The sequence below is a fragment of the Tinamus guttatus genome, unplaced genomic scaffold (genome assembly GCF_059628265.1).
Source record: "Tinamus guttatus ecotype Peru unplaced genomic scaffold, ASM5962826v1 Tinamus_guttatus_pri_ptg000408l, whole genome shotgun sequence".
Taxonomy (NCBI): domain Eukaryota; kingdom Metazoa; phylum Chordata; class Aves; order Tinamiformes; family Tinamidae; genus Tinamus; species Tinamus guttatus.
Genome location: NW_028288942.1, coordinates 635,492 through 645,024, shown reverse-complemented (window position 1 = coordinate 645,024; position 9,533 = coordinate 635,492). Strand labels below are relative to the sequence as shown.

Below are 9,533 nucleotides of genomic sequence, written 5' to 3'. Positions count from 1 at the left end.
CAAGATATGCCAGAAAAAAAACCCCAAATCCTATGTGCCAACCCCTCCCTCCCACTGCAGGGAAGCAGAACAAGCTGGCATATTGGAAAGGAAAAGGGAAGTTGTGTATTTACATAATTCCATAGTAATTCAGGTCTATAGCTCACACCAATCATATCACTTCACTGTATCTATTCATACAATTGCCCACACCATTTTTTTTCCTGAAAAGCTAGGCCAGTTACATTTAGATGGGTTAAACTACCCGAATTTTGTTTTGCTGGTTTTGATAACTCGATGACTGTAAGTCAAGACTTCCTTCTTCATTTTGCTGGACTTTGCTTATCTGATCTATGGAACTGGCAGGACAAATTCCCTTTGTTTCAAAGATTTTCTGAACTGGGTACTGCCAGGGACATGCTGCTGGGCTACCTGAACCTTTCACGTGGCAGAAATGCTGCTTGTTTCGAATACTATGACAGAGCTTTATTAGCATTCAGGTCCATTTACCTCTGGAATGAAAATGGCAACAAATCGTCAAAGTTTCAGCTCTCACTGCTTTATCTAACACTATACCATACCAGAAAACAAATGTCATTCCCAAGCTCAGTGCTGTTTCATTCACTTTGCTTTACCCTCAGCAATAAGCCAAGCTCCCTCAGCATTTTGTGCACTGCTTAAATTCCTGGCGCAATTAACCTACATTATTGTCTGCCCCTGGAGGAGTGGGCAAAGGTAACTTTATTTGTAACTTGCCTTATCCCTTTTTTTTTCCTCACAGTCTTCAGGGTCAAAATTTAGAGCACAATTTAGATATGTAATCAACTGCACCATACTAACTGACTTCAGAACCAGCTTTCAGGAAGCCAGTGACTCTTAAAAAATTGCAGTGTAAATGCTACTAGCATTTATCCTATTATATCTCGTGAACAGTGTTTGTATATTTGCATTAGCCACATTTCTGGAGAGTCACGTATCTGAAAACAACCTTTATTTAACATGCCCTTTTATCAGTTTTAGCTGGAAAAGTTATAGCGGTTTGTGTTGCACTTCCTCTTTACTTTGGCATTTTACCAAAGGCTTCTCCTTCCCAGAACCAGGGTACATGAAAATACTTCTTTTTGACCTAAGGTTGCAGAGAAGGCGGGGGGGGGGGAGGATAGAAAAAAAAAAAAAAAAAAGAAAGCCGGCACAGCACGCAAAGCTGTACTCAGAACATCTAGAGCCGGGCTAGCCGCTCAGACGCTGCGGTTGGCGCGGGCGGGCCCAGGCGGGCCGCGCTCCTGCCCGCGCCGCCTGGGCCCCCGCCGCGGCCGTTAGCACCTGGGCCAGCGCCGGCCCCCGCGGCTGCCGCCCGCCGCACTCTGCCCGCTTCCAACATGGCGGCCTCCTCGCGCCCCTCCGGCTCCCGCGCGGAAAGGAAGGGGCCAGCATCCGGCATGGCGCTTGACGCGGCTTCATCGGCCCGAATCAAATATGGCTGCGCCGACCCCTGGGGAAACTGCCAGGGTCCAAGATGGCGCCCGCCGTATTGCTTTGTCAGACAGGGATCTAATATGGCCGCCTGCCCTCCCTCGCCGCGGCGCCTTGTTGCCTGGATCCGCGGCGCCTTCCGCCACGCTTCTGGCGTGGCCTCGTTGCAACATGGCTACGCCCGTCCTCCCGTGGCAACGTCTGCCCTCAGCAAACATGGCGGTCGGAAGCGCCCCCTGTAATTAGGCTCCCCACCCGCCGCTGCCTGCTGGGGCGCTTGGGCCAGATTCCTCTGAGATGGCGGCGGCCGAGTTGGAGTACGAGTCTGTGCTTTGCGTGAAGCCCGATGTCAACGTGTACCGCATCCCGCCGCGCACCTCCAACCGCGGATACAGGTAGCGGCGCGGGGAGCCGGGGCGCCCCGTGCTCGAGCAGGGGGCCCCGCTGCGCCCTGACATGGCGCCGGGCGGGGCGGGGGGGTGCGCGCTGTGGGTGCCGCTCTGAGGCGGGTTTGAAGCCTGCATCAAGGGAGGGGAGAATTTGTAAAAACGGCCTCTTCTTTACTCCACGGATCTATCCTCTGAGCCATGTCGTAGCCGCTTTTTCCAGCGGTAGACGTATGTTTTATCTCTCTGCTATGCGTGCTGACTCGGGCACTCCTGCAGAGTTGCCCACTCGGCCCTTTCTGTACAAATCAACAGAGGTTTAGGAGGGAGAGACTTGTACCTGGTGCCTGCTCATTAAGCAATCAGGCAGGCCTTGTGAGGACTTAAGCACCTGCAGTTTCACTGAATCCAGCCGCAGGTGACGTGCCTGATGTCTCTGATGAGTCTATCTCGTATGGGCTCTGTGCCTAAAACCAAGACTATCCCCCTGTGCTTCAGAGCTGTGGGTATTAACGAGTTAATCTCACAGAGCGTGAATGGGCTTTTTCTATCAATCAGCTCTAACTTCTGCCCTCAATTATAGTAGCTCTGCGCCTCGAGGCACCGATATGATGTGGTGTAATAAAAGGTTGAACTTGGCCCACTGGCTCTTGGTGATGTTGGGGTGGAAGCAGAGTTGATGATTGTGACTCTTAAAAATCAAAAAGCTTCAGGGCCAGGAGTTAGAAATGCCCTCCGTGTCTTTAGCTGAAACCAGCGGAATGTCCCCATGTGAGCTGCTTCCACGGACTTCCTGGAGAGATTAGTTTATGCTCTGAAAAAGCAATGGTGTCAGTAGTATTTGCTGAAGTGTTGCTGCTGTCCATGTTATTCTTGGATGCAAATGTTTGGTTCCCACTTTAGAATCCTGTAGGATTGACCCCCCCCTCCACACACACACACCTTTTTCTAGCAAAGAAGTTTATGGGCCAAATAAGGTGACTTGTATGCCTGTGTGTACAGCATCTTACTGAGTGTGAGCAACTGCCTCTGGTTTCAGAGACACATGATACATTTTAAAACAATGGAGTAAAATAGTGAAGTCTTTTTCAGCATGCTATAATTGTTTCAGGTCTTCCTGAGGTTCCCTAGTTGCTTACTAGTTCCTCTTAAGCTAACTGGTCCAGCAGAGCTCTAGGGCATCAGTCTCTCCTCATCTGCAAGTTTGTAAAGGTAAAGACAGGGATTTTATGTTCTCTAGACTGTATCTATTTTCCTTTACCCAAGGGAAAGAAAGGCCATTCTGAGTCTCCCGTGCACGCTGGTAGCAATAGAGAGGAGCTGAGACCCTCAGTGAGGAGCTGTCCCTACGTTGGAGAGGAACAGACTCCCACACTTCACAGGGAGAGAGAAGTGGAGTAAGGCAACTGTATGTGATGAAGGTTTGGGAGCAGAGACTTTAGCTGAGTTGTTTGGGCAGGAATGTAAATGTTGAGGGTACTGTCAGTGAATAGTTGTTCTTTCCAGGGCTTCTGACTGGAAACTGGACCATCCAGATTGGACAGGGCGACTTCGTGTGACCTCCAAAGGCAAAACTGCATACATAAAACTGGAGGATAAGGTTTCAGGTAAGAGAATGGTTGTGGCTGGTCGACACTGTAAATGTGATTGCTGCTTATGAGCCTGTGCTTTTAAGTCAACTGGAAGCAGTGCACGGCAGCAGCAGCAAAGCTTTAGAAAAAAATGTTGAAATGTCTGTTGGAAAGAGGTTGCTTTCATTAACACCTGATTCTTTGTCCGTAGGGGAACTTTTTGCTCAGGCTCCTATAGACCAATACCCTGGCATTGCAGTGGAGACTGTGACAGATTCCAGCCGCTATTTTGTCATTCGGATTCAGAATGGGACTGGTGAGTCCAGGAGTCTTGCACGGCCCAAGTGCTGATGGTGGAAGAAGGTTAACCTACTGAACCCGAGTGTGTGCAGGTGGATTGAGATGATGTTGTGAGTGCTGGGAAGGTTGGAGAGCGGCCCTGAAGGAGTGGGAAGGTGAGGTTAGCAGAAGAGGGTTCTCTCTGTTGCTCAGAGCCCAGGGCCTAAGAAGGAGGATTCGGTTTTGGAGAATGCTACGTGGCATGAAGGGTGCATCCTACAGATGAGGAACAGTGGGATGCTTTGTGCCCACGTTGTCCAGCTGCAGAGCTGTCAAAGGAGGTTGCACAGAGAGATGTAGGAGAAGCAGAAGGATTTGGGGGTGAATGAACATGGGAGTACCTACGCAAGATATTTTCAACGACTCCTTCCGTCTCCCTGTTAGGACGAAGTGCTTTTATTGGCATTGGCTTCGTGGATCGAGGTGATGCGTTTGACTTCAATGTCTCCTTGCAGGATCATTTCAAGTGAGTTGTGCTTCCTGGGGTGCTGTTTGTCCTCTGGCCCGTGGAATGCAATGGGCAACGCTGCATGTTCATTTAGGACAGGGTTTTTTGGGATAGTCTTGAAGCCTGGCTGTGGCTCCATCAGGGACACCTGAGTGCTGTCAGCCACACCACAGACTGAGGGTCTGCTAGCATCACATCTGTAAGGGGAAAGCTTGGGTTACGTGATGCTACAGGTGTAGTGTTGGACATTTGTTTGGGGGAGTAGGATGTGTCTGAGTTTTTTGCCATGCCATACTGGGAGCAGTGAGATAGGTCCCTCCTTTTGGCAGGAGGGGGGAGGCTTTTGGCTTTTTTTTATTTTTATTTTTAAAAAGGTCTGTTTTCCTATTTTCCATTTAGGTGGGTAAAGCAAGAGACCGAGATCTCCAAGGAATCCCAGGAAGCTGACACACGTCCAAAATTAGATTTAGGATTCAAGGAAGGACAGACCATCAAACTGAACATTGGGGTAAGGAGTCTGGTGGCCCCGGCCTCTCCCTCTGGATTTGCCATGTGAGATGCTTCCTCACTTGTCCCCTCTTCTCTATGCAGAACATGGCTACCAAGAAAGGAGGCGCAGCCAAGCCCCGTGCACCAGGCTCAGGGGGCCTCAGCCTGCTCCCGCCGCCACCGGGAGGCAAAATTGCAGCCCCTCCTGTCCCTTCCCCCTCTTCCTCAGCCGTTGTCAACCACGTCACACCGCCGCCCGTGCAGAAATCCAGCAACGCGAGCAGCACGGGTGAGTGTCACCACGGGGCCGTTGGGCCGCGCGGAGGCCCTCAGAAGCGCACAGCGAGGGCCAAGACCTGCCCCAGGGAACTGGGGGCCAGGGCAGCATCACCAGCACAGTTAAAAGTCCTGTGAGGCATCGTGTGTCCCGAGGGATGTGCTGCCTTTGACCTTTGAGGTCAGAAACGTTTGAGGGTTTCTATGTTTGATGAGAATACGTGTGTGTTTGCCCTCATAAGGAAGAACAGTATTTTAATTCCTGTGCTTGCAGAAGGAGAAAGCAAGTGACTTAAGCAAAATGACCTGGAAAGGGGGGAAGGAGAGGGAAACGGATTAGATATACAACTTAAATGCTTTGATTTTCTGACATTGTGTTTATTTGATGCGTACTGAGTACTCAGAGTACTGAGAGTGCTCTGCGTATGGCAGAGGCATATATGAGGCATGCAGAAAAGCACTGCCATGTCATTTGCTTTCCACAGGACAGTAGATCAGCCTGTAGTTGTTGTTGGGAGATGCAGGAGAAAGCACTTCTTGACAAGTTTGCGATAGGGAGACAGACACTTTTAATATAAAGAGCACAATAGAAAGAGTATAGATAGTATATAGAAAGACCTGGGTGTCATGGTGGATGACAAGTTGACCATGAGGCAGCAGTGTGCCCTCGTGGCCAAGAAGGCCAATGGAATCCTGGGCTGCATTAAGAAGAGCATCTCCAGCAGGTCGAGGGAGGTGATCCTGCCCCTCTACTCAGCCCTGGTGAGGCCGCATCTGGAGTATTGTGTCCAGTTCTGGGCCCCACAGTACAAGAGGGATGTGGAGCTTCTGGAGAGAGTCCAGCGCAGGGCCACAAGGATGATCAGGGGCCTGGAACATCTGCCCTATGAGGAGAGGCTGAGGGAGCTGGGCCTGGAGAAGAGAAGGCTGAGAGGGGATCTAATCAGTGTCTATAAGTACCTCAAGGGAGGGAGTGCAGAGGACGGGGATGGTCTCTTTTCAGTGGTGGCCACTGATAGGACTAGAGGAAATGGCCAGAAACTGAAACACCAAAAATTCCATAGGAACTTAAGGAAAAATTTCTTGACAGTGAGAGTGACAGAGCACTGGAACAGGCTGCCCAGAGAGGTTGTGGAGTCTCCTTCTCTGGAGATCTTCAAAACCCGCTTGGATGCAGTCCTGTGCCACGTGCTCTAGGTGTCCCTGTGTGTGCAGGGGGGTCAGACTAGATGATCTCTAGAGGTCCCTTCCAATCCTAAGCATTCTATGATTCTATGATTCTATGATATGCAAAGTATAGAAAGAGGTGCAAAGTATAGTGAGATTGGGCATAAGTTAGAGACCTTGCTGAAGCTTTCTAGATGTAGATGTGTATGAAGAAGGCAGACACTTTAGCAATGACATATACAGATCTGAATGAAAAGAAGCCACAACCTTCTGCTTAGTGATTCACACTGGTAACAAAGCCGATTTGGCAACTGTTGTGATGTCTGTGGCCAATAGTGCTGGGTCTGAGTCTTATGTCTGCTGGGAGGGGTAATGTGTTGGTAGGGATAGGTAGGGACTGTGATAGGTAGGGACTGACTAGTTCCTGAAGATGATGCTGGAGGCTCAGTGCACACTTAAGGAAAGGAGCTGTTGTTACAAACTTAGTCCTTAAACTCTTAACATCCTCTTTCTGATGGGGGAGCTGGAGTCTGTTTAAAGATGCTGTGCCACTGGGCGCACCAATGAGGAAAGGTTGTGCATGGCGACAATTTAAAAGTCTGTAGGATTTTTCTTTGCTTGTTTTGTTTTCTTCTTGATTACTCTTGACTGTTTTTTTTTTCCTTCCCTCCTCTCTCTCTCCTGCCTTAGATATTCTGTTAGACTTGGGCACACCTGTACCTGCATCAAAGGCACCAGCTACTGCAGACCTCTGGGGAGACTTCAGCACTGCATCCAGGTAAACTGTAATGGAGGAAACAGCACACAATAAGGGCAGAGTCTGGAGGAGGGCACTGGAAGAGACATGGGCTATCAAATCTGGTATTAGATCTGCTTCTTTGATTGTCCTTCATTTCTTTATTTCTTTCAGTGCTGTTCCTAATCAGGCTCCTCAACAATCCAACTGGGTCCAGTTCTGAATGGTCAAAGCAGTGGAATGGAACAAACTGGTGACCAAGAGGCTCCAGAAACACCAAATGGGATCAGAAGGGGATACAAAACTCTTTAGTCTTCAATCAAAAACAAGTCGGGACAATCCCTCCTTTTTAAAATAGATCTTCACTTCAGTCAAAATGTACTAATTTAATCCCACACTGAAACCTAAAGAGAACATGCTGATTGCTTGTGTGGTGGGCAAGGAGAAGTAGCCTCATCTCTTCTACCCACCTGCCTGTTACATGGCACATCCTAGCTCTTTTTTCCCCCCATGTCTCCATACAGGGAAAGCAAGAATGCTGAGGAAGGCTGGTACAGGAGTAGGCTGGGTAGGTGCATCTGAGTTCCTTTTCCTCTAATAATTCCCTGGTTATGGCCTGTTGCTTTCTGTGGCTGCTTTCAACAGTGACTATAGTCTATGCAGCTTGGCCTGTTGTGCTGAAGGCAGCTGTGTTTGGCTGCGACTCACAAATGGAAGCTGCAAGGAGATGGGTTTTGTCCATCTCTCTGCTAAGTCTCAGCACAAAACTCTCCATGGTGAGGAGTGAACCTGCCCATGCTTACACTAACCTTCCTCTGCTTGGTGTGATTCTTGGTAGCGCTGGCGGTTCCTGTGCTGTTGTGGGCAGAGTGTGCAGGACACCGAGCAGACATGCTGCTGCCGCTGTGTTGTGGTTCCACATGGGCATGCCATCGTGAGCTCCTTGTTTGACTTGTGGGTTCAGTGGAGGAAATTCTCTCATTATCACTTCCCCTTCACCCACCCCTACCATGCAAAGGTGCTCATGTCATTGGGCTGTTTTAATTTGGAGTAGTTTTAAAACAAGCAAACAAAATGGAAGAGAGAGAAGCCTTTCTATAATTTAGTAGTTACTTACACAAGGTGATAACAAGGCGACTCCCTCTCTGCACTTCATGACATGTCCTGAGCCCTGTCTTCGTGTTTGTCAAGCAGAACACATTGTAAATTTGCACTCCCACAGCTGTGAGAGCCACCGTGGGAAAATGGGATATTTTTTAGTGAAGGGACAGTCCCTCATTGCACTCATCATTTGGGCAAGAAATGTATAGGAGGCCCAAGCTGGAGAGCTGTGGCAGCTACATTTTCCCACCCGATTTCCTTCTTGTGGAGGACCTGAGGCTGAGTTTCTTGAAATGCGATCTGGTTGTTGGATTCTTTTTTTTAGTGTGTCCTGAAGGTTATCTACTTTTCTGTGTGTTCTAGGGAGTTAGAAAGTCTGAGGCAGAAAGGCCTTAGTGTCTCCTATTCCATTTGTGAGAGATTCCTTAGGCTCCCTCAGTCTGTGAACTCTCCCACCTGCAGCAGCTGTGGATGTGATGCAGGGTGTGAGTCTGCTGGTTACGTGGACAGCACTCCAGAGCAGGCTAGAAAACATCAGCCCTACCATGCCAGCTGATTAGCAAAAACACTAGTAGTGAAGATGGTCTCAGTGACTTCCCTGTAGTTCTGACCAACCTCATAGAACACGAGAGTTTTGTACTTCACAGGAAGGCTTCTTATTTTGAACACTCAACCAGCAGTAATATTTTTGTAACTGGAATAAACTGTACAGAACCCTTGCAGAGTGTAATTTTGCCCTCTGGGGCTAAAATTTCATGATGAGGCTCTTAAAAGATAAGAGTAGTTAGTGGTTTACGCCTTGTAGTTGCAAATCTTTCTGTCTTCATACTACACTGAGGGCATTTTTGGAGACAAAGTTTTGCTTATACCATTCCTCGGGGAAACTTAAGTTGTTTTTGTTTTTAAGTAGCTCTAAAGCTGCTGCAGCTCCACTTGAAGTGGAGACCAGACTGTTCTTGGATGTATTTTCAATCACTTAATACCCTTGTCTCTCTTGGTGTTCCCCCAGCTTCCTCCCTGCACCAGTCACTCCCGTGTCTGGCTGTAAATCAGCTCCCAGCCTCTGAGTTTGTGATTTGCTAGCTGTCCATTTTCCTCCCTTGCGTTCTTTGGGCTAAGCCATGGCCTCTGCTGGCTGTCTTAACTTTTTCATGCGTCACTGTCAGGTCATGTCATTTCAAGTACATATCATTTCCCCAAACCAAGGAAGTTCATAGCACCAATTAGCAACCAACCAGGAGCCTCTTATTCTGTGTTCTGTCTTAATTAGTATTCTGGAGATAATATGCTATGTATTTGAATAGTTGAAGAAGTAAAAATAAAAAATATATGTATATAAAGCATAAGATGTACTAGTGCAAAAAACATAAAATGTACTGGTGCAAAAATGGTAATTAAACAAGTAATGTCGGGGAAAAGAATGTTGCGAGTTTTCTACATTGTTGAATTGTTGTTGCTTTGGCCTCTCTGCGGATTGAAGGTTGAGTCTCCAACAAGCCCCTGCTTCTGCAGCGTGGCCTGCAGTCTGGACAAGAGCAGCTTTAGGACTGATGGAGATTCAGCCTATC

At 48.4% G+C, this 9,533-nt stretch overlaps 1 protein-coding gene across 1 annotated transcript; it reads left to right on the top strand.

Annotated features, from left to right (window-relative positions):
• Nucleotides 1–1,594: 1,594 nt before the first annotated feature.
• On the top strand, nt 1,595–7,546 carry NECAP1 (NECAP endocytosis associated 1). The gene is made up of 8 exons (XM_088531328.1): nt 1,595–1,847; nt 3,345–3,445; nt 3,621–3,725; nt 4,133–4,214; nt 4,596–4,704; nt 4,788–4,974; nt 6,819–6,906; nt 7,039–7,546. Exons 1-8 carry the CDS (start codon nt 1,750–1,752, stop codon nt 7,085–7,087), a joined length of 819 nt encoding a protein of 272 aa, XP_088387454.1. The 5' UTR covers nt 1,595–1,749; the 3' UTR covers nt 7,088–7,546.
• The last annotated feature ends 1,987 nt before the right edge of the window (nt 7,547–9,533 follow it).